Source organism: Motacilla alba, chromosome 4 (assembly GCF_015832195.1).
Source record: "Motacilla alba alba isolate MOTALB_02 chromosome 4, Motacilla_alba_V1.0_pri, whole genome shotgun sequence".
In the NCBI taxonomy this organism is placed as follows: Eukaryota; Metazoa; Chordata; class Aves; order Passeriformes; family Motacillidae; genus Motacilla; species Motacilla alba.
Window position 1 is genome coordinate 70,973,293 of NC_052019.1, and position 25,101 is coordinate 70,998,393.

A 25,101-nucleotide genomic window follows, 5' to 3' on the forward strand; every position below is an offset into this window, starting at 1 on the left:
CCGGTCACACGTTTCCAATGCAGAGGGGAGGGGAAAAATCTATTTACCAGCAGGAGACCACTGAGGAGCCAGTCCAAGAAGGAAAGAAAGACAGTCATGGTCAAACATAGCTATTTATTTTCTCTTATAAACAGCCTTCAGTTTCTTATTGAAAAAAAAAAAAAACCAAAACAATAAAACCCTAGGATTTAAATATTTTGCCCCTTCACATACAACCATCTGTATACATTATTTACAACTCTCAAATAAACACGGTGCGGGTTTTCAGACATTCAACTTATTCTTGTTTAATCAAAAGCCGTTTTCGTTTAGAACTGAAATCTCCATCAGTGACTACGAACTGAAGCGGTATTGGCACAGTTAGCTCACAGTAAGGGTTCTCTCCTTGCATTTTACACATCACACTGAGTTTTGCCCCACATATTTCAGGATTCCCAAGGAGGAGGAAAGGTTAGTGTCGCTTTCAGAATTAATTTCTTTTTCTTTTTGCCTTCAAGAATGGCCTTCTACCGAAGCCTCGTTAATTTGTACTCAAACCTCGTCGGTTTTCACGGAAACCTTTTTATTGCATGCTTCTCTCTCTCTCTCCCAGGGCACAGCAGGGCACGTGCCCCTGCACCACACAAGCACAGCGTTCCCAAGCAGTCCGACAGCCACGACAACAAACGCTCCCTCCGCGACACGGCTCGGAAAAAATCGTCCCCAAGTTGCAAACGTACAAAAATAATGAGTATAGTTCAGTGGCTATAAAAAATTAATCTCCCCTAAAAATACAATATTCTATGAACAATCTGGGGAATCGGTTCTTCCGACAAAATAAGGTAATTGGGTATTTCCCTAGGCTGCAAACTGAACCTGGCAAGAGGAGAAGCGGGGGAAGAGGAAGGTTTAACACTGAAAATCACCAACGTTAGTCTCGTGTTAAAAGAGAAGATATCCAGGAAAAAACGATGGGCGTCCATAAAACTGCCAGTGGTTTAAGGAGCGAGGGATTGGAAAAGAGACCACTGCTGCCAGCAGTGAAGGAAACGAGATCCGGCGCAGAAGGGAAAACTTTAGTGGGGAAAAAGCAAGGAATCTCTGCTGGTGCTGCAGCTCCTCAGCTAATCCAACCAAAAGGGGGGTTATGTACAGGAACAGCACTCCGGCAGGCAGGAGAGGAGGAGAGGGCAGCAAGGAAAACCACAGCTGTCCAGAAGGATGGGATTTCATAGCAAAACTGTGTCTGGCGACCCGGGAGAAAGGAAGAGGGGTGAGAAAGAGAAAGGAACAATCTGAAAGGTGAGTTGAGTCCATAGCAGCAAATAGGTGTCCTTACCTGGTAACTGAGGGTCAGGGACACTGGGAGAGGGCTCAGTTCCCAAGGAATGAGTAAGGGCACTGCTCCTCTCCGTCTCCACGGAAAAGCAGAAGTTCAAAGCTCTACATTGCATAGTAAGCAGGAAAAGAAACGGGATGCTTGCAGATGGGCTGCCTGCCCCTCAGAACCTCTTCTGTCCCCTCAGCCACCTGCAGCAGCAGAGGGCGGTGGTTTGGTTCCTCCTTGCTGGAGTAACTTGCATCCCTGACTGGGACTGCAAAGCCTTGGACACACATCCTGTATCCATCCACCCCTGGCTGAGCTCCCTGGGGCCCCTTCCCAGCTCCAGGGAGGAGCCGCCACCCAAAGCCCCGACCAGATCCAACGTGCTGGTAGCAGCAGACCACCACAAACCACAGGAATTCGGGACCCCACCAGACTGGAAGGCCTGAGGCAGCACTGGAAGCACAGCCTGGTTCCAGCCCACTGGCACTTTCTGCTCCCCGTGACCAAAGCCGGGAGGTTGTGACCCCGAGCGCCCGTCACCCCTCAAAGTCCAAAGCGGGGGCCTGGAGCAGAGCAGGGTTTGCTCCTCTGGGGTTTATCTGGAGGGGCAGGGGGTGTCCCCCCCTTTTCCTCCCATAAATGCACTATTGTATAAACACATTCACTCGATCCAGATTCCTTTGAGTGGCATTTCCATGTGCCCTTACTCCGAGAGTGTAAACACACGTCAACTTCTGGTCCCACAGCGTTCGGAAGCAAAACAACAACGAAAAGCTGCAAAAAGAAACAGCACGGGGACCCCGAATCCCCACCGCTGCAAACACGTCCTCAATGATGTTATTTTCAAGTGTTGTGTAATCAAAGAATGTGTTCATCCAGCTGTCAGGCAAATCATGATCTCCAAGCTTTTATTACGTGCCTAGAAACTATAAGGTCAAAGACTCCCTACTGCCAGGTATCGAGTTGAAAAAACACACCATCCACATAGGACTCATTTTGATACATTCCAATTCTGATGGGCTGAACTGCAGCAGATGCCTCTGGATTTCTAGAACTGGCTGTTCAAAAGAAAAAAAACTGCAACAACAACAGCGACAACAAGAACTAAGCCCTGCCAGGGCACAAGCGTGCCAGGAACGTCAACCCCCGCACTGCCGTGTCCAAGCAAATCCTCGTTTCCACACCTTCATCCTTCCTGCTGCTTGCTGGCACAGGACACCAAACCAAGGAGTCACCCTGAACAGGGAGGCACCCCCTGTTTAGCACCTGGGAGCTCCTGCCTGGCTCTCTCTGTGTCCAAACCGAGCAGTTTGGATTTGGGAGACGGGCGGCTTCGGCGCTGTCGTGCGCATGGTGGCACAGGAAAAGCCAGAAGATCAGGATCCCTCACCGGAGCCCGGGAGCTCCCAGGGGAGTCACTTCTGCGCTCAGCTGTTCCCTGCTGCCCGTGCCAATGGCCACTCGCCTCTCCCGCAGGCTCCTGCATGCCAGCTCCAACTTGACTCGGCATTCTTGGTCGAGCCAAGGCGTGCGAAACAGAAGCTCAACTCCTCCTCCACGTGCTCACCTCGGCCTCCCCTGCTCCTGCTGCTTTTCCCAACAGCTGGAGCTCCCTGAAGACGGGCAGTGGTTTTAAACAGGGGAGAACACCACCACAGTAACGCGACTCCAAAGCAGCCCCAGAAACTACCTCCTCTCCAAGACACATTTCCTCCAACACTGGCCACCAGAGCCCCTCCTCAGAGCCAGGCTTGGCATTCCGAACTTCAAAACACCTTTCCAGCAGATCTTTTTCAAGCCAGGTTCTCCTTGTTATTATTACTACTATCCCAGTGCAATATTTTCCTAGGGAATACCTTCCCTAACCGTATTTGTGCAAACTACCTGTTCATTTGGCAACTGCTAGGGGAACTTAACAAGCTGGCTGACCCAACTGACGCTCTCCTGCTAAGAAAATAAAAGCAACTATGCCAAGTCCCATGGCAGCAGGCACGGAGCTGCTTGCTAAGCACAAGGCCTGTGTAGTTTTGACGCCACCTTCGCCGTCCCGCCTTAGCGAGCGCTTCGCTTTTCTTCCTAAGAAGTAATCTAGTTCTGAAAAATTCTATATTCATCTCTAAAAAAATAAGACAAGTATTTGTATTAAAAGCTGGAGATCATTGATTTCAGCAAGTTATGGCTTTTTTTTTTTTTTTAACCTAGTGTAAGCATAGATATATATTTTTAAAACAAGTTTCAGTAAGTGTCTGGGTGTTAGTACATATTTTCTGTTTCCAGCAATGTTCAGTATTGTATGTGCTTTGCACCTCAGAAGTGAGTCTGCCAAGGCACTTAAGAGAATGTAAGCAAGTCTTCCAGGGACTTCATGAGAATGGGCTACCACTGACACAACACAAGAACCCATCCACCAGCAGAGTCAATCCCCCAACCAAGCACGTTTCCTTAATAAACACTCAGCACCTGCTAGAAATTCCACAATGAATAAGAACAGTAAAATAATATTAATAATAATAAAAAAAAAGCTATTTACCACATGTCACTAACAGTGAAAAGATTTCCCCTAATAAAAGCACAGAAAAGTAGATCTCAGCTGTCACTGGTAACAGCACAGGGGGGTTGTTTTGTTGTTTTTTTTTAAAAAAACAAAAACAATTAACAAAAAACAAATACCACACACTCGTTTAAAGAAAAAAGTGACTCCAAGAAGTCCTCTTCCTTTTATCTGTCCTTGGAGGTGAGTTTTTCAATCAGTTCTTGAAGTGGTGCAAGTTCTCTTCTATCAATAAGATTGAATTCCTGTAACAGGGATGAGGAGAAAGACACACACATAGAGAGTTTTGTGGGTACAGCTGAGGTGAGAAGCCTCATTTAGCCAGAAGTCAGCTGGCAGTCAGCCCTCCAAGCCCAGGCTCAGCCACTACATCCTCCCCTGCCCATCTGCCACTCGCTGACCCCAAGTGTTGCACTGCCTGAAGCTTTTTCTCCCTCTTAAAGGAAGGGAACCTAGGAAGATGCTGTTTTTTTTCCCACAAGGGAAGGGGGATAACGTAGCTTGGAAGCGAGAACACCGTTTGCCACGTCCTTACCTGAACAAAAAATATAAAGTGCTTGAAAGAAGTGTTAAGGTGTGCCTCTTCCTGCAGCTGGATCACCGGGTCGAAGTGCTGGTGGTAGATGTGGGCGTAAACTCTGAAGAGACGCTTGAGAATTGTCTTGGCCACTGACATGAAGTTCTTTGGGAATGGTACGCCTGGGGAGAAGAAAACAGAGGGCTTATTCTCCAACTGCCAGGCCCTGTTGGTCTGTTGTGAAAATCAGGGCAGATGGAATCAGATTCAACAGCAGGCCTTTGTCACTGCACAGGTTTTACCGAAACCGGCTGGAAAACGGCAAGCGGCTCCTGGGAGCCCTGAACTCGTCAGCTGTCACTTCCCCAGGCTAAAAAAAGATACGTATCAACCCTCTGAGAAGAGGAAACCCGCCTAGCTCCTCCTCACCTACCGGTCTCCCCAGTCAGCTTAGCTCTTCTGCAGCCTTTCCCAGTGCCCAAGTCCTGCCTGAAGGCCAGAGGCTCTGGATGCTCTGAGGCCAGTCAGGACCTCAGCAATGCTCTCAGGTGCCACCATCAGTGTTCTCATGCTCCTGCTGCAGCCTGCCCTGCACACGTGTACGTGGCCTCAGAAACTATTTACAAAGTTAAGGCAACCAAGACATCTCCCCTGGTACCTTTCCCAAACTGTTGCCTGGTGATTATTTCTCTCCTGCTTTTCTGAAAGAAGCCTCTTTAAAAGATCTATTTTTTATCTTCACTTCAAAAAAACCAAGCAAAAAAAAAAAAATCATCAATTTAGGATCAAAGCTGCAACTCAGCTTCTTTGGAGATAAGGCCTGAAAGTTCCTCCAGAGGTGCCAGACATCTCTTCTGTGACAACAAGCTGCCAGTTACTGGTTATAAGGGTCTGAGACCCTCTGCTGTTATTTCTCAAGAAACAAGTCACTGCTCCAAATGAATGCAACACCAGACTTGATGAACAGAACCAGTTATTAGTGTACTTCCTGCACCCAGAATTGTGACAGGCGTTTATCAGGAGTACTAACACACGGATCAGAGTTCAAGCATGACAACAAACCTTCAAAGATAAGCGTGCGCAGACAGATAATGTAACCTTCCAAACCTGCCCCGCACATCAAGCACTGAGGAGACCTTTCACCCCTGCAGTGCTGCTGTGCAGGTGTCAGCCGAGTGCCCTGCTCAGCTGCAGTTGCCCCCTCACCTATTTTAGAAGGAAAGAGCGTTTCATCATCCAGCTGGTCCTGGACCCAGGTCATCAGGTAATCGATGTACTTTGGTGCGGAGCACTTGATGGGCTTCTTGATGTTGGTGCCATCTGCCCAGTGGTACTCGTACCTGGGGTGAGACAAGGCGGCCTTGAGCACCAGGGAGTCACTCCTGATGGGCCTGCCAGATGGTGGATCACCTTGCAGAGACAGTGCTGAAAAACCCCAAGCACACCCAGCACGGGGAGTCTGACAAGGCCAGCTCCCGGGTGAACCGCAGCGTCTGTATGCTGCAGATCGCACACGTGGCTTTATGCAAAGCTCAGCTGATAAATCTGTCCTCTCGATTTGTTTAGCAAATTCGGTTTGGTCAGAACAACTGCTGGGAGAGTATTTTCACCATAAACAAATTTGTGAGCAGCACCCTCATCAACGGGACAAAAAACCCCCCACATTTTTCTAACAGCAACAAATCACAGGGTCTGCAAGCATTTTAAAACTGTATCCAAGAACACACGCAGAAATTCCAGACACGCCAAATGGACCGTGTGTCTGGATTCATGAAAAAGCAGCATTGCTCACCGCCCAGTACTGCCCTAATAGCAAGATTTAAGTCGTATTCATGTAGGACAAATATCAACACTTAGCTGAGATCAGTCTGGTGCCAGAGCAAAACAACAAACTGCATCAGAGAGAAGGAAAAAGCACAAACACTGGATGTCTGAACAAAAGCATAAGCAAGAATCCCAGAAGGGCACAAGGACACTTATCCAGACATCTACTATTTCTACAATACCTACAAGGAACATTTTGGTGAGCCCCAATGGAATGCCTGCACATAAAACCTTTAAATCTTCATTTAAGAAGCCCTCATTAATGTTTCAGAAAAATAAAGACGGGGAAAAAATAATTCTGATAATTAGTTTACTTCCCAGGTTAAAGGAAAAAAAATAAACACCAACCAAATATGAGCACAGACCAAAAAATATCAACTTGCTATTCCCCACCCGCTTAACAGACATTCAAATCCTTCTTCTCTTTCACATCCCTGCCACCCAACTCTGGGCACTCCTCTCAGCTGGTCTCAAGCTTTGAAATGAGAAATCATCTCCAGAAGTGCACCCCGTCACCAGGGGGGGAGAAGCACGCTCTTACTTGGGGCCAGCAGACATGACGGGGCAGCTCTCCTCCGTGCAGAAGTCCGTGATGGTTCCGTAGAGCATGTTGATCTGGTTGAAGAAGTCGACAGCTGGAAAGCATGGAAAGCACTCGTTAGCACCCTGCAGCCCAGACTGTAAAGCACGGCTTCTGGAAAGGGTTTTGGGGAAAAAAAACTCCGTTCTTGTTGCTTTTTTAAGATCCATTATAGAAGAGATGCGGAATGCAACCACCGACTTTCTGGAACAGCCTCCAGCAAGAACTATTTAATTGTTCACTGCAGCAAAATCTTCAGTTGGAAGAAGACAAAGGAAGGAGAAAGCATAGTCATTTCCTTTGCTGAAAGTTTGGTGCATTGCATTACAATCCCAAATTCTACTGGCAAGTGTGGAATCCAAGAAAGATTTTCAGCATAAACTTTCCAACTAGAGGGAGCAGGTACTCGTTAGGTGACAGCGGCTTCCCCCAGGCTTTGTATTCCCAAGAACATCTCATACAATCCCAGACTGCTTTGGATGGGAAGGGAATTTAAGGACCACCTGGTTCCACCCCTGCCATGGGCAGGGATACCTCCTGCTATCTCAGGTGGCTCCAAGCCCAGTCCAAACTGGCCTTGGACACTTCCAGGGATTCAGGGGCAGCCACAGCTCCTGTGGGCACCCTGTGCCAGGGCCTGCCCACCCTCAGAGGGAAGGATCTCTTCCCAATAGCCCATCTAACCCTACTGTTATAGTTACTCTTCCAGTTAATGACTCCAAACGCTGAGAGAAGAAGGCTCTTTTTCATTCTGTCACAAGGAACTGTGGTCACTGCCATCAGCTTATACAACCCACTGCATCTGCAGGTACTTTTCAGAGGATAAACAGCCAAGATGAGGCAAATGTCACTGGAGCAAGTCACAGCTACTGCTCAGCAGATGTAGGACGGCAGTCCTCGCTTCTCCAGTGCCCACAGGAACTGTTAATTAAGTTTCCATTCCCTGCTCCCAGCAGAAACCACAGCCCACTGCTTGCTTCGAGGCAAGCATGCTCAGAAAACCCACACGGGCTCCCACAGAAAGCCTGATGACGGCAAATCCCACACGTGCAAGTCTCAAAATCCACCGGCCCATCAAGTCATTCCCTAAGACACTGGTCAGGCTGAAAGCAGAGCAAGAAGCAGCAGGGCAGAGCACGTTTGGCTTTGTGCTCTCAGGGTCGAGAAGGGCAAAAGCAATGACTTGAAGGAGACATTCTGTCTCCTGATGAGAGCTCTCTGCGAGCAGAAGGGGCTCACAGCTCCTGCTGGAGCTCGGCGTGGTGCGGGGATGCTGAGGGAAGGGAGCCCCTCACCAGCTCACTCTTGAATTACACAGCTACAATTGCACGCCAGCTAATTCAGCAGCCAGGTCACTCAGGAAGGGAAGGAACTGCCACGCAGGAAAGCAGACACGCAGAGTGCAGGAACCACCAGAAGGGAAGGATGCCAGCAACACATGAAGCATCTTAAGCAATGCTTACTCACAGCAGTGGGCTGGCTCTTTTCTCTAGTCTAGTTTTGCAACGCAGTGTGAGTTAACTTTTGCAAAGGATGGTGTCAGCAATTCCAGCCTGCCCTGGAAGCAGAGGCAAGCGGAGCACCAGAGCACTGCATGACTGCTTGGGAACAGGAAGGTGAGAGTCAGTGGGACGGTTTCACTTCCCAAACATGTCAAAGAGCAAGGAGAAAAAAGGCAGAACCACAGAAACAACTGGAGGACATTTAACTCAAGCAATCATTTCTACTGCAGTGCACAATAAGCCCCATAGGACCCCTGGAGCACACGAAGCCTGAGAGGCAAAAGACGAGCAAACACCCAGACAGGGCACAGAGCTGGTGGCAGCCAAAACTGCACAGTGCAAAGGCAGAATCCATTCTTTAGGAGCAGAGGGCAAAATCCGTGCAGCAGGGAGAGGGAGGAGGAGGAGACAAGGTCAGGCAATGAGAAAATGCTAATTTAGGCATCATTGTTTGGCCCGAAAGCAGAGAGTTTGGACAAACAGCTTTAGAGGAAGTTAAAAGAATGACATCAGAGACTAACCAGAGCAAAGGCTCAAAACTTGGTAGGAACTGAAGGAACTAACTTTAGGAAAATTACAAACCCCCTCAGAATCACAGAACCATTTTCAGGCTGCAAAAAGACCTCTGAGATCATCAAGTCCAACCTGTGGCTGATCCCCACCTTCTGACAGCCACATCTAGCTGTCCCCTGGACATCTCCAAGGACAGGGACTCCAACACAGCCAATGCTGGACAACGTTTTCCAGAAAGGAATTCTTGCTGACATCCAGCCTGAACCTTGAGGCTGTTTCCAGTCACCCTGCCCCTGTTCCCTGGGAGCAAAGCCTCACCTGGCTGCACCCTCCTGTCAGGAAGTTGTAGAGAGCGAGGTCCCCCAACTCCTCTTTTCTCCAGGAACAGAAAGGGACGCACAGCTGTCCTGCCCCACGTGTCAGCCCACCTCCAACAGCCCCGTGATGAAGAAAAAGCCAGTGACTCACTGTTAACTGCAACCCATTCGTTGAGGTCTTCCCCCTCCGGAAGCATCACGGCCATGCGCAGGTTGCCGCTTCCCAGCGTGGCCTCGGCATGTTTGAGCAGCTCGTACTGGTGAGACCCCTCAGGAATATTCTTCTTTGGTTTGAAGGTCTTGGAAGAGCGACTGCCACTGCAAGAGAGGGGGGAGATATTGAGAGACCTTTTGGAACAGGAAGCAAAAAGGAAACAAGCAGACCAGTCCCAGGCAGGGACAGGATTAACATTAAATACTTGACCCACTCACATATTTTCACATTCCAACAGGGTATTTACCAAAAACTGGGATGCTAAACTAGCAGGTGTTCTGCCTGGCTTTAAACCATTTTCTGACCTAATCACTTCCTTACCTAAAATTTTGTTTGGAAGAAGATGGACTGGTTTAGAAAAAGCGTTTGGACATTTGCATGTTAAAACATGGCAGTGCGCCTGGATGGCACACGAGCCCCTAACATGTCAGAAATATGACACACAGAATTAAATATTTGCAGGGAAGTGTCAAATGAGTCAGTATTCCTGAGTATTTCTGTGGATGAGCTGAGAGAAGAGTTCTGTCAGAATGGGCAGACTGAGCTCTGAATTCCAACGCAAGTGGGAAGCTGTGAAACCCAGACAGCAGAATTCTCAACGCAAACACTATCCAGATCTCATGGCTTTAGATAAAGACTCGGCCGAGGTTTCACCATCTCTCTGAGGACCAAACGGAATTTTTTATTGGTGGGGTGTTAAATGCTGTCTCTCTTTATTTGAGGCCCTGGCACAGGGTGCCCAGGGAAGCTGTGGCTGCCCCTGGATCCCTGGAAGTGTCCACGGCCAAGCTGGAGGGGACTTGGAGAAACCTGGGCTATGGGAAGGCGTCCCTACCTGTGGCAGGGATTTGGAATGAGATGGTCTTTGAGGTCACTTCTAACACAAACCACCCTGGGATTCTGTTCCCAGAGCTGCTCTGACTCTCTGGGGCTCTGAAGGGACAGCAGCATCCTCCCCTTCCCACAGGCCTCTGAAGGAATCCTGGGCGCTGTGAGGAAGGGCTTGGCTGGACTTCCAGGCATCCCGGGATGGTAGAGCTGCACAGCCGTGAGCTTTGCCACGGACAGCCGAGCAACACCGGCGCAGCCTGCTGCTAAATGCAACCAGGAGCCAGGAGGAGGAGGAGGAGGGAACATCCTGCTCCCGGCTGCTCTGTTACAGGACACTTGTAGCTGCTTCCAGCCATCTGCACCTCACCCTAGGCCAGGACAGCAGGCACAAATCCTGAATTAAATAATTGGCTCCCAGTGGGAGTGAGAAGCTTCTGTGGCTCAGGGAGCTGCCGTCACCTCCCACCCCTGCAGCCACCTGCACCTGGTGCCGGGCCAGACTCAAACCAGCTCTGAACAAAGAAGAGACTGAAAAAAACCCAAGGAACAAACGCCACAAATCTCTCCACTGACTACTTCACTTAAACCCAATTATTTTCTTTTCAGGAACACAGCCACTTTAGAGGCACTTTGCCAACATGAGGAGTGAAAATACGACCTGAAACATCTGGAGAGCAGAAGAGACTGGGATCACTATCTTTCCACATGTGTCAGCACAAGCAGAAGGAACCCAGCGCGAGCTAAACACAACCTGGAAAAAGGTTATGAAATAACTAACCCAAGCAATTATTGTTTGTATTTTAGCACTGAGTAAGCCCAACAAAGGCACGAGGGTTTGGGAATAGGGCACAGGAAAGCATGGTGAAGGAATTCCCTAGGTAAGTAGTTTGTTCTGAGAAACTCTGGGTGGGAACTCACCGTACCCAGCCCAGCTCGTGAGTCTGCCAGCCAACAAACCAAGTCACTGCAGATCTGCTGAACACCCTGCACAGATCCACGGTCAAGGAAGCAGAAAATGCAACATGTTGGAAAGAGCTTTAGGTAGCATTTAATCCTTGCTCCCCCTTCCCAGAAACAGGGGGGTTCTTCCCGTAAGCTGCCAAAGGCTGTAACAACAGAATGAAGTACTCCTCTAAGTGAGCTGTTCCATCTTTGCCTCCCAACACCTTTGTGATCCCTGCTTCTCCAACGCAGCACAGCCACCCTAAGCCAGCAGGAAACGGTCTCACACGCCAGGCAGGCAGGCATCCAAAAGGAAAAGCCATTAGGATAACTGCAGCCTGGTAGTCCTCGCACGCTATGGAAATACCTGCAATTTTGGCAATGAATTATCAGAATTCCATGCATTTATGCAGTTCAGCCAAGCCACTTAACGCAGTCCCTGACACACAGCTCAGAGACACCCTAATGCAGCCTCCATCTTTACAGGATGTGGTTTTTCTTGGAAAGTTTGGTTAAAAATATTGCATTACTAAACAGTACTCCAATTACCTTATTAGTCCAGAAGCTCTGCTATTATTTAACAAAAAAAAAAAAAAATTTACTTTTTCCTATCGTGCCGATCTGTTTCATGCGACAGATTCAGAAAGCTGTCTTGACCCAGGTCTATTTCCTCAACCCCCTTGAGCAATCACTGAAAAAAGCAACTTTTAAGAGCTCTGCCTGGTGTCCAACAACACACACTGTCGTCCACGCCTGGGTCACGTGGGACAGTCTATTTTCAGCTACATTCCATCATGGAACCGGCCGTTTCTGTCGAGGTTTTTAAATGCTTTAGGACAGAAAGGCAGCACCGGCCTTCTCCTGTCCAGACTCTCTGAGCTCTCCTTCATATGAACACAGAAGTGAGAGGGGACAGAGAAACCGGTGAAGATCCCGTTTTCCCCGGACACGAGGAGGCCATGAAACGTGGAGCAGGTCGCGCCGTGCCCACACCGTGCCACAGCCAATCCTCAGCCTCTCGAGGAGAAGGGACTCCTCAGGGAATTCCAAGGACGCTTTGCTCCCTTCCCTGCCACACGCGCCGTTCCCAGCAAATGATTTCTCCCTCCTATTTCTGCAGCTGGGCCCAGCACTGAATGAGGAACTGTGTGTGAGGCTGTGTGCAAGCCCTTCCCACCAGCAGGAGCCCACGCAGCCACGTCACAAGCAAGAACACCACATTTCCTCCAAAGCTGTCACTTGAGCCACTCGTCTGCTGGGCAGGGGGTGGGTTTTGCGATGCACCTCCTGCAGGCTGCTCCGTCTCAGGCTGGCAAGAGGATGTTTCCAGAAGAAAGGAAAAATGTGAGGTGTTCTCCTCAGCCCACGCCACCTCAAAGAGCTCATCTCAGCTTCAAAGGCAGCAGCACTGGCAGATGTTGCGTGCTCAAAGCAGCTTAAATATCCAGCCTCAGCTCTTGATAAAGTTCCCAGTAAGTGCTGCCAGGAGAAGCCCTTGGGCTGGCCTAGCTCAAACCTCCTCACTCCCAACCATTTGTCCAGAGACCCCTTCCGCAGGGACTTCTATCCATTTCCACCAAGTCTGCTGCAGATTTGGGGAAACCTCAATTAAACCAGGAAAGTTTAGGCTCTTTATCCATAAAAGCTACCCCTTCACAGCCTGCTCTCAGCACAGAACGAACCTCAGGCCCTGACCTGCTGTGCAGGGGCAGCACTTTCGGCACACACCTGCTACCTACATTCCTCCAATTGCTCCCTAGCGCTGAGGCCCCCTTCCCTGGGGTAAGGAGTGAGTGACTAACTCCTGGAAGCACAGCTCCACCACTCAGGGCATCCCCAAAGCCATCACCACCACGGCCAGGCTGAAATAAGCTCTTCCAAGTGTTTGCAGAGATCCCCAAAAAGTTGAACTCAAAACCGTACAGAACATTTACACAGGGCATGGAAACTTCTCCTGCTTTAACTCCAGCTTTTTCATCTTCAAGCGCCTTCAGAAGCATCAATTAATCCTCCCAAAGTACCTTTGAAGTAGGGATCACTAGTGTCTCATTACACAGGGAAACTGAGGCAGCAACTCACTGCCACAGGCACACGAGTGAGTTTATCAGAGCAGCCCCCAAGTTTGAGCTGTGCACTTCTTTGTCTCCCTTCTCCCGCTGTGCCTCTTTTTAAACACAGAAACACTAAGACAAGACCCAAATTCCAGAAAAGCAAACATTTCCAGCCTTTAAACAATAATCCAGGCCTTGAAATGGTAACATCCTGCTAAGAATAGAAACATCACAGTGAGAGCGGTTTGTTACCACCAGCCAACAGGTCAACACAGAAACCAAAATAAAAGCTTGAGCTACTTTCTGACAATGAAATCAATAGCTGCAGCCTTCAAACACCTTTTCCCTGTGAGAACCACAGCATCAGAAGGACGGCAGGTGAAATTAAGCTGAACATGTTCAAAATCTGCACTGATGAGACTGAACTTGAGCATTTCTATTTATAAAACTGAACAATCACAACATTTCTGTTCTGAAGAGAGACAGCGTGAGGGCAAAGCGTTGCTTCCTTCAGTTCTTACAGAACCAAAAAAATCAACTTTTTCCAATCCAATTCCCATTCATTGCAGGAAGCCTGTCTCAGACCAGCCACTTGAATCTGCAGGTAACAAAAGCAAGGCAAGAACTCAGGATGCATTCCATGCAGCAGCTCTGGGAAGCAGCGAGGAGCTGCCAACTCCTTACACAACACAGTTGCTCTCCCAGAAGGGTCAGGCAATGGTTTGAAAGCAAATCCAGGCCTAGAGCTTTTGTTTTGGTTTAAGGAGGAATCAGTGGCACTGAACTGAAAAACTTCCCCAGACTCACGGTCATTCCTATGGGAACAGAGTACATGGGGCTGGTTGCTTATTAGCTACACCACAGAGTAACTGGAATTCTCTGGAGGTTTTTGAACCTGAAGATGCTTCTCAAAAGGGGTATGCTATTTCCTCCTTCCACTGGAGTACTGACAGGGAAATCAGTGTTTCCATGAGATTTTTCATTCCCTACCCATCAAGATGGGGACTGAAATCTGGCCTCCCCTTCTAGGAAAAAAAGCTGTTTTCAAAAACTGTACATCCCTACAGGATGGCAGATGAAAAAGGCACAACCTCACGAACAGCTCTTAAAAAACACGGGTCCCATTATACGTTAAAAGGGCAGCCATTTATCAGATGATTCACATGCAGGAAAGAGAAAGTTATTTAAGGCAGCCTTAAGGAACAGTTTTGCTTTTGCTTGCCCCAGCCACCACCCCTCAGTGTCAAAGCCCACATAACCCTTACACATGCACATTCTTAAAATGCTTTTTTTGCTGCTGTGCACACACACTTTAGAGTCACTGACTTAGAGCCAATGTGGGATGGGTCCAGCACAACTCTTACAGGCACCAGAACACCCCTGAAGGGGAACCTTGGCTGGCTGAGCTCTGAGCAGGGGACAAGCTCAGGGTGTTTGGAGGGCGGTGGCTTTGCTGCGCCCTGCGCCCTCGGTCCCCCTGCAGCGGCACGCTGTGCCAAACCCACAAGGATGTTAGGTGGCCACAGCCTGTTTTCAAGCCAAGCCAGGCACCTACACTTCCCCCTGCCTCCGTTTTCCGTCTGCAGGCTGACAAAGTGCCTGTAAACAAGGGGGAGGTGTTGTGCTGCAGCGCTCCTGCCTGCTACAACTCCACCCAATGGTGTTCCTGCTGTTTACCCACTTGGATGCAACCCTTCCCCGAGCAACCGCAATTCCCAGTGCAAGGAACAAGCAAGCGTCCAGAACCCCATCCCATGACCGGGAAATCATCATCGGTTTGCTATGCTTACAACCAAAATAAATTCCCTTGTTTCATTTACAACACATTCATTTAATACACTTTCATCTCCTGGAAAATCCTCAAAATAAACAAAGCAAGTCACAGTTGCCCTCGCTGGATACTACCAGAGCCCCGTCTGCGCGCTCCAAACACAATTAAACTACTCCCAAGGCAGCCGATGGCTGCGGAAGTGACTCAACCTCTCCTGCCCTGTTCCCTGCAGGACTAACAGAGAGGGGCAGGCCAGAGCCACAAACAGCAGTGCCCACCACAGAAAAGCCTGGATCCAAGGTCTCCAGGCAATCGTGCCCTCCTGACTTGCAGGGACAGGCAGGCAGACACGGGGACAGCAGAGGAAACGGAACGTGTCCGTGTCACTAAACTGTGGATGCCACCGCACCTCCGCTCCCAAGTCTCCCACAGACTTTTTCCCAGAGCTTTAAGAACACCAAACTTGAAACACATTTTCACCGCAATTAGCAACAAAGAAGCTTGCAGCAGAGCCCCCAAGTACCTCCTCCGCAGGTTCTCCTCTTCCTGACAGCCATCTGAAATCCTGGGGCACCAGAGGAATCGAGATCACCCCAAACATTTGGTTGCACACTCCCAGGAATCCACTGACTACCCTGAGGCAAACACAACGCTGTCTTCAGCCACAAAATTTCAAGCTTACCACAAATAGACTTGATATTTTCAAGCGAGGTGAGCACTAGGCTTGGCTGTTCTGTTGAGCCCTTTCAATCCGACTGAGGTTCCTCATCTATTTCAGTATTAACATTTACTGAGTACATAAACACACACCCCTCGTGGAACTGTAAGCAACAATCCAAACTAGATATATTTCTTCTAATCTTCTTTCTAATATCCTAATACTCACTTGCCTAAAAGCACAGGCTGCTGGAGCTTTGAAGAAGGCAAACATCAAGTACTCCTTCTCCAACTCGAGGTGGAGTTCACTACGTTGGACATTTCAGCCCCTAATGAAGCTCCCTGCAATGTTCCTCTCTTTTCTCAGGGATCCCTAATTTCTGTCAGTTAGCATCGGCTCACTCGTAAGGGAGGGCACAGCATGAACTCCAGCTCAAGTCACGACTTCGCCCAGTAAGGTTTCCAAGTTCAGTTTCCACCAAGGATCAAACCTCTTTACTGCAGGACTGTGCCTAACAAACCATTCCAGTGGGCACAACCAGGCTTTTTTTTTTTTTTTTTAAACCTACCCTTCCCTGTATATAAACCTGAGCAATCCGTGAAAGAAACACAAGGAAATACGTGAGATACCTGTGATTCCTTCACTCCAGCGCTACTTCCATGTGATGGCCAGGGAGCAGCGTCCCACACAAAAGGTGTGTGCTGCTCCCGCCTCGCAGATTCCCTGAGCTCCAGCTGAACTATCCGTCTGCCCATGAGTAACGCCCTCTGCGTCCCAGGCTGCTGCTAACAGTCACACCCCGTAAATACATTGACAAGCAGGAAGCAGGGCTTTGCAGAAAGCCATCCACGACCCGCTGAGGGTGATAAATGGCAGTAATAAAAGCTTGGCTCTAGCATCAAATTAGATGATGTAGATGCTTACTTGTACACCAAATATAGTGTTTGGAGAACATGCCTCAGAACATGGATGGCTTCCCAAAATGCTGATCAGGGCTTTTGGAAGCCGATGCTTAATGAATGACTAAAGCAAATCTAGTCATACAACCTAAGAAATCGCATCAGGGCATTTCTAAAGGAACAAAAAAAAAAAAAAAAAGCTTCACTGAAGAGTTTAAGACAGTCTTCGATCCTTTTAAACACAATAAAAAGAACCATCCCGTAATGTGCTTAGGGAACGGGCAGTTAAAGGAGAAATTTAACTAAATTTTCATGGAGAAAGAGTCACTTTAACACTTTCTAAAAGGCCGCCCTTTACTGTAACCACCATGGAAAACAGGCTGAGGATAGGAACGTGGCAAAGGACAAATACTCGGCAACTCTCCAACAGAGAATCTCCTACAGAGACGGAAGGTTACACTTAGACTGGGATTAATGGGCAAAATAGGGTCTGCATCCAGGAACTAACACTCACTAGAGGCAAGAAATGACACAGAGAACAACAGGAAGGAGGGATGGACAGGAGGCAGCAATGAATAATCTAACAGCTTTCCAAAAATACACCGCATTATCTCAGCCCCAAGTATTCCTTACACAACCCCCACATTTAATAAAATCCTGTCTGTGCCACGGGTAACTATCTTCAGGAAAATTTGCCTATCTCTTCCAAAGTATCTTATCAGGAAAACCCACCGAGAGGGAATGACTGCTCCTACACAGACAGGAGCACATTTCTATTGAAGTTATTTAAGCTTAAGCATTTCACAGTTGAGCTCAAAGTCAGCTGAACCGTTCCATGAATTTTAAACATTCAGACTGCTCCTCTTTCGTTTTTTGCACTCCCATTGCAGCAAGGAATTTTAAGAAGAGCCGTCAACCACAAAAGTTAGTAACAGGACATTAGAGATGCTGTTTTTCCTGAAAGGTACATCTCAGCAATGGAAAAAGCAGTATTTTGTGGGCATAAAGACAGAGTGATGCCATTTTGATTCCTGGATCCAGAACGCTGAGCAAGTCCCTAAAACAATTAATCCATTCAAACAAAACTAGGCCTGTGCTACTGAAGGTGGGAAAACCACAATTAAAGTACCAGCTACCAAAACAAAATATAGGTTATTTCATTAAGGGCAAAATAGAGAACCCACTCAATCATGATTTGGGTTGAAACCATGTCCATATCAAAACTCAGTTGTCTCAATTTCCAGCAAAAGAGGAATTTACCAAAGCTTACCTAAGCTCATTTGCTCTCTTTGTCATAAAGAAAGGAATTAGACTTGTGATAAAGACAACAAATCCAGGCATCATGAGTCCTTATCCTCAAGGTGTTCTCCTTCAAGTGAGGAAGGGATTAAGATTTTGTACGTCAGCATCTCAAGGACACAAGCCATGAACTCCAGAGGGGAGTGACCACACTGAAAGATGAAGTGGTGCGAGGACAGACGACGACAAAAAAAACCACAAGCAAACCTCAACTGAAACATCACGGGCTGGATCTCTTCAGGTGTGTAAGAACACCAAAAGGAATGGATTCCTGCCAAAGATCAGCTGTGAACTGGAGAAGGAAGAGAGGGTGAACAAGGTAGAAGTGTCCTCACACACCAGAAAAAAAGCCAGAAGCAAGCTGGCACAAGAAGCTACAGTCACAGATGGATTTCAGGGGGGGGAAAAAGGACCCAAAAGATTGAGCGAATTCGCTTCCAAGGACTGCTTTCAGAAGCATCAAAGTACATTTGCAAGGCAAACACTACTGTTACCTTGATGAATTCTCAGGGTGGGACTGACACACAAAATTACCATCTCCTCCCGTGAACTGACTGACTGCTGACTCAGGCTACGGATTTGAAATGGGAAGCGAAGCCCTGAAGCAAACAGAGATGCACCACGCATTTTACCTAACCTCACTAAGAAATTACAAGTTATTTCAAACTTATTTTCCAGGAACCAATTTAAGCTGCACGGATACATGCAAATCCTCAGCTCTTGCTCCCTTCTTTCATATCTCCTCCTCAAAATGTCTACCCAAGCAGCAGGGCCCTGGGAAAGCATCTGGGAGACCTGTGTACACAGATGACAAAGCGAAGCACTGGATCCTCACGTCATGACATGTAAAAATTGTTCCAAGTCTGTGAAAAGTGATTGTTATACTTGGTTCGAGCTGAAAACAGAGTTAAAAGCAGCTGAATGTATGACCCAGTCTCCCTGCGTATTTAAAAGGAGTAGAAAACCCAAAAAAAAAGATCCCAAGCCAAGCAGCCAGTTCATTGTAGCTCAGCTCCAATAGGAAGTGGCTTAGTTTACAAATGCTAAAAGCATCGCTAAGCACACCCTGCGGTGGAGGCTGATTTGTGGGTCACAGGCTTATTGATAGCTCTGGCAGCAAGATCTGCCTTACTGCTTACGAGGGGAGACTTAAAGTGGCCAAATTTAATGCAGCTATTTACTCCTCCGAGAAAAACAAGCAGCTCGGCCCCGTCAGCCTCTCGCAACCCTCCAGCCACCCACGGCCTGGCGGACAAACGCTTCTAATGTTTCATCCTTTTTCAAACGGGCTAAAAACGACTGTGCGTGTCTCAGGACAGCAGCAGGGGCAACCGTGGCCACCAAGAGGCCCCAAACGCAAAGCCCTGTCTGAAAAGCAAAAAGGTGACCGAGGCATTGGATCAAGACGAAAATCCCAGCGGCTCTCCAGGACACAAATCGCCCCCAAAACTGATCCCCGTTCCAGTGCTCCTCCCGGCAAATAGCTAACGCCATTGGCTCACTCGCACAAAGAGGGAAGGACAAACGAGGGAAAACAATCCCGGCGTAAGAGCAAACAATTAGGAAGCAATTAAGACCGGACATCACTGCGATGTAGTAAACACAACTTTCACACTGAACAACGCCTTTCTTCCTAAGCTATTTTTTTCCATTACAAACGAATGCTTCTATCTGCGAAGGAGCTATCTAACAACATTTAGAAGAGACAATCACTCACTTCACCTACTACACGTTCCCAAAACACAGCAGTAGGGGCAAACGTAGTTTTTCCAAGTGCCAGGCCGAGCGCAGACCTCTCCCAGCCTGAACTGCTCTGCACAGCTCGGTGACTCCGAGGCAGACTCATTCTTGCAGAAACAAAAGCCAGGCAAGCAGCTTCCTTGCTCTCCACCTCCAAGCTCCCCGATAAGGCAGCAGCACTCCATTATGTGACACCCCAAACCCCACGTTTTACTCGGCTGTGAGCTGATTGTCAGAGTTGATTCCGTTTAAACCCCGCCACTACGGGACACTTCTGCTTTCCTCGAAACTCAAAATTACTGTTACCAAGGGCTTAAAAAAAAAAAAAAAAATTGGGAAGCTGGCTATAACTTTACAGTTCTCTCTCCAATTTACCTGTGGGAAAACTCGAGAGACTTCTCAATCCTGGTACTTAAAAGAAAAAAACAAAAAAACAAAAAAACAGGAACTGGACACAGCACTAATGGGTAGCAGTCAAGCAGCTGATTTTATGTTAACAGATCCCTGTGTGGAGTGCCTCTGCCCTCATCCCACAGTAGCCTCGCGCTCCTCAAGCAAAAAGTGAAGTAAAGATATACATTAAAACATAGCGGGGGGAAATAGCTGGATGTCCCCTGTATTTCCCACGTCTAACAGTCTGCAAATGCCTACACGCTGCTTTTTCCACGAGCAAATTCCAGTCTAGGAGTGCCTGCCGGTCCTGTGGGCGAGTCCTTGATGGAGAGGAGATAAACACATCTCCAAAAGCATGGAAGGAGCACTCAGCAAGCACTCAGCTGCTACACTGCCCGCGTTGCTACCTGGCACCTCGGGGAGCGGAGGAAGGGACAAAAACAAACAGCCCTGATGTTCTCCAAGAGCAGGAGGAATTGTGAAGGCCACACTGCTTGTCTATCTCAAAACAAACCCATCAGCTCTGATTTTGGTATTCATCTGCAAGAGATGTCAGGGGGGGAAAAAATCTATTACCTCACTACACCTTCTGCACATATATTTACACACAAATTACGTGTACTTTCAATTAAAAAAAAAAAAAACACAGCAAAACAACAAACCATGTGGAGCATCAGAAGCAGCTGCCAGGCTCCACTGTGCTGCAGAACAAGGCAGTGAAGGAAGAGGACACGTCACCCCAGTTTGGTTTGCAAGGTAACTCGGCCTTCACTCACCAACACACGCGCCCCCAACAACAGCCACTCACCCTCGCTCACCTCCAGCAGCTCCTCGTCCTTCCAAAGCTAATCAGAAAACAACTACCTAAACCAATCTCTTGATTAAAAAACCCTGTGCTGGGAACTTCAGAGAGGGATTCACTAATCCAAAGATAGGGGCTCTGTGGGGTTTTTTTTAAAGAAAAGACAGTTTCAGAACTTCAGTAATAAATCTGAATCTTTTCCTTTTATAAATAAATGGTTTTCATCTAGCTTCCTTTTTCATGTAAGTCTTGCCAGCAGAGGATAACACAAGCATGTTACCATATGGCACGCCCACCAGAACTATCTTTAATTTTTTTTCCTTGGAGATGTAAGCTGAAGTACCTGCAACTACGCTGTAATTTCCTTTTAGAAAGAACTCACCAAGCAGAGGTTTTTTGGAACTGGAGATATTTTCTAGTCCAAGCCCCATTTTTAAATAATTTTTAAAGACTCGGGATAACTTATTCAACTGCTGGAGAGGTTTACAAAGTCTTTTCAGAAAGGAAGACACGGATCAGAAGGAGAAAACCGCGGCTCTGAAAATAACAATTGCTGTCAAACCCCAGTTGTATTAATTCAGTGACTCGCCTCACAAGACAGCCTTTTTATAGTGTTCCCCATAAGCAGAGAAGACAATGGCTCCCCTTGATTTTATTTCCCCCCCCCCATGTAGCTTTATATATCACTGGCCCTAGCAACAGGGAAGAATAGCCACGGATTTGTCAGCGGACAAGGGGGGGCCCCACGGACGCTGCGTTATCCCAGCACAACCCCCCTGCTCTGGGACGGCAGGGAAGCCCGCGGGAGAGCCCAGCTTTTGGGTGTCAGACCGACAGGCTGCAGCCCGCTGCCCGAGCAGAAACCTGCGGCACAGGTTCGCTGCCACACAGGAAACCGTGCTGCTGCGCAAGGACAAGCCAGTCCTCACAGCCAGCCCACGGAAGGACAGCAGTGCCACCGAGGCAGGGACCACAAACACTGCTGGCACCTCCACGCCAGTGACAAAGGGGAGAGGAAGTACTGGGCGAGACTGTGCTACAAGTACCATGCAGAAAACACGGTGGGGGGAGTCGCAGCTCAGAATGCAAGCTGGCCTTATTAATAAAGCTGCAGACATCCACACTCTATCTTACAATAACTCTTATCAGGCCAAAACTCGAGTCTGACAAAAGGTCACGCTAACTTTCTGGCTTCTCCCCCCCCCCCAAAAAAAAAAAAAGCCAACCAACCAAAAAAACCCACCAAAACTCTGTGTCAGCATCACAGAAAGTTTCCCTGGTCACTTTGAGGCCTAGCAGGCATGTTTTCAACTTTTTTTTTTTTAAACCCGTTTCTAGACTGCAGATGAGCAAATTAGGGGCCATCTACAGCACTCTGCCAAACATTTCCAGCTTTGCTGCGCACTAACTCCAGCTTCCATCTCTATGTTTCATCCAGAAGGATCACTTGGAACAATGGAGGTGGGGGTAAAGGTTTCCTACCCTAGGCTTCAGAAAAAAAGGGTCTGAAAAAAGAAACCACCATCTCATTATTGCCCGTGACAGAGGGTGGAGGGTTTCATGCTTTTCCATTCCCAGTTAGCCAAATGCCACGGAGAGGGAGGCTCTCTAATTTGCAAACCAGACTCCCAGGACACTCAAAATCCTGTCCCCCCTTCTCCATCCACCGTGGCAGCTGAGAATTACGAAGGAGAGGGACAGCTGGGCTCCTCATTAGGCGCACCGCGCCTCCACGCACGGACAATCATCTGCACCCACCTCCCGCCGGTGCCTTTGGGAATCCCTCCGGGAGCACGGAGCACGGCAGGCCAGCGGGATGGGGACGGCAGAGTTAAAAGATAAACGCAAGGGAGGGACGGAGGAGGAAGCCAGCGCCAGGGTTATTTGTCTCCATGAGAACACAACTTACTAGGGCACTCCAGCTCTGAGATAAAGTCTCTTCTCTAAGCCCGGGCCACGTTTATATCTGCTGGTTATCAACCTAAGCCTCCAACAAGCGCCAGATATTCCGGCAGCGGTCGCAGGGAAGCGGGAGTGTGCGGGAACACTCAGCGGGGACAAGGCCCTAATGGAGCTTGGCTCTTCCGGGGTGCCTTTTCCAGCCGCCCCGATCGCCCTTCTTTCCCTAGAGCGCATCTTCGCCTTAATTAATAGGTCACTGAACCGGTTTATGTTAATTGTCACAAGTACCCCGTCTTTGTTTCCAAGGGGAGGGACCAAAGTTCATTCGCTCCTTGCCCACCGAGCAAAATTTCAAGAAGTGGGGCTCCGCTCGCACCTGAGCCGCCAGCGACTCCCGAGGGAGCTCTCTGCTGCCGCAGCGAAGCCGGGCCAGGTCCTCACCCGGGCTCCCCCAGCCCCATCCCCTGCACCGGGGCTCACCACGCCAGCTCCCGACCCAGCTGCGCCACACAAGGCTACGGCACCAGCCTCTGCCCGCCAGAAACCAGAAACCCGCACGAAAATATCACAAAACCTCGGCGAGACCCCTCGGGTGGGTGACGGACCCCGACCCCGCTCTCGCCTACCCAGCGACACCCCTCCGCCGGGGAGGTCCCCGGGGCTGGCGATCCGTGGCTGTTTTCAAACTCGTATCCGTAAGGGGAAGCCGCACGGGAAGGGGAAGCCCGGCTCGCTCGCTCGCTCGCTCGCCCGCCCTCCAAACGCCCTCACGGCGCGGCGGCCCCGCCGCTCCCTGCCGGCGGAGCGGGGCGGCTGCTCCCGGGGCCGCCGCGGGGGCCGGGGCACAAAGGGAGAGAGCGGGGAGCGGACGGAGCGGGCCCCAGGCCGGCGGGGAGCGGCGGGCAGCGGAGGACGGGCGGCGGCCGCGGCCGCTCGGCGGGCTGCGCTGCCCTGCCCTGCCCGACGGGACGGCGCGGAGCCAGAGGAAAGGACCCCCCAGAGCCCCCGGGTACTCACAACAAGAAGCTCATGGCGATGGCGGAAGAGCGGGACCGGCGGCTGCCTGGGCTCGGCGCGGCTCGGCTCCCAATGGCAGCAGCGGCGGCGGCGGAGGGCGGGCGGGAGCGGGGAGAGCGCCGCGGGGCGGGGACACGGCCCGCCCGGCCGCCATCGCCCCCAGCGGCCCCCGCGCCGCCGCCGCCTCCTCATCCCTCACGGCTGCGGCGCTCCGGCATGGCCGCGCTCTTCTCGCAGCCGCCGGGCTGCCCCTCAGCAGGCCTTGCGTGGCCCCGAGCACGGGCGTCCCCTCACAGCCATCCCCTCACAGCCATCCCCCGCGCTGGCCGCTCAGAGAAGCCCGTGTGAGTGGCCCCAGACACCTCCATGGAAACGGGCACCTCCTGCCCCTCCAGAGCCCCCCTGCTCCCCTCAGCCCTCAGGACAAAGGGGGCCAGGTAGCAGCCCACAGGTCACCACCAGCAGCAGCAGAAAAAGAACAAAAAGGTATTAAGGGCGTTGCTGCCCTCCTCATCGAGCCCCCTTTTTAGCAAAATGTGACAAGAGGGATTCTAATATTTCCTAATATTTGTGAGCAGTTTCTAACTGGGCTGGTGAGGGCAAGCGGTGAGCAAAGGAGGGGCACCCCGCGGGTGACGCTATGGGCGGCTGAGGTAAAAAAAGCTAAACTTCTGAGGTAAAAAAACTGCAGTTTTTTTAAGAAACCCTTGGCAGGCAGATACAGTCACATCCCAGTGCTCTTTATGGCAGAAATTGCAATCCCAGGGTATAATTTTCACGCCAAAATCTCGCTCTTTGTAGGTCAGTAAGAAGCCAGATTTTGGAGAGGGCGCAGGACAGGCAGCATGACCCCCAGGGATTCCCCCCTGCCGCAAGGGGAATTGGCCATCCCAGAAACCTCACGCTGCTGCAGGTGGGCCAGAAAAAAGCCTGATGACTTTCAGATTTATCCAGAAAATTCAGCACATCGAAACAGGCTACAGTCCCACACAACGCTGACTTTCCATCCAGCGCGTCAGGGGTTTCAGCTCTAACGCCTCAGGTGGCCACACTGACAGTCATCTGCTTCCCTCACATTTTTAAATGCTGAAACTGCATTTTCCACTCTCTGTCCTTCAGACTAAGTCAAAGTGCCAGGTCAGTGCATTTTTAAGTAAATTAAAATTACACTATTGTTTTTGGGACACCTTTAAAAGCCAGTGTTTTACTGGGCAGCAATGGTGTAATTAAAAAGCGTTTCACGGACGTTTGCAATTCTCCTCTCGGCTGCGTTAGCCGAAGCGCTGAATGGGTCTTGGAGCACTTTGTCACAGATGCCGTCAGACTTCAGTTGGGCACGTAAATCAAACAGAAACACATCACCGATCTTTCTGGCACATTCCTGTTGGCACACGAATAACCCCCGCTCCCACCCCTACACTTCCTCCTACCCACGGAACGTTTCATTTTTTAAGCGGCGAGTTAAAATTAGA

At 49.5% G+C, this 25,101-nt stretch overlaps 1 protein-coding gene across 1 annotated transcript; it reads right to left on the bottom strand.

Annotated features, from left to right (window-relative positions):
• Positions 1-97: 97 nt before the first annotated feature.
• Positions 98-23,777, bottom strand: MOB1B (MOB kinase activator 1B). Its single transcript, XM_038135809.1, has 6 exons — positions 23,630-23,777; positions 9,262-9,428; positions 6,740-6,833; positions 5,581-5,714; positions 4,393-4,556; positions 98-4,102 (listed from the first exon to the last, which is right to left on the bottom strand). The coding sequence occupies exons 1-6, from the start codon at positions 23,641-23,643 to the stop codon at positions 4,025-4,027; spliced, it is 651 nt and encodes a 216-aa protein (XP_037991737.1). The 5' UTR covers positions 23,644-23,777; the 3' UTR covers positions 98-4,024.
• Between the last annotated feature and the right edge of the window lie 1,324 nt (positions 23,778-25,101).

Coding starts and splice junctions, on each gene's coding strand:
- MOB1B (XM_038135809.1), bottom strand. Junction 6,834..9,261: donor CGAATGGGTTGCAGTTAACA/GTGAGTCACTGG, acceptor CATGCTTTCCAG/CTGTCGACTTCTTCAACCAG. Junction 4,103..4,392: donor ACTTTATATTTTTTGTTCAG/GTAAGGACGTGG, acceptor TCCCTGTTACAG/GAATTCAATCTTATTGATAG.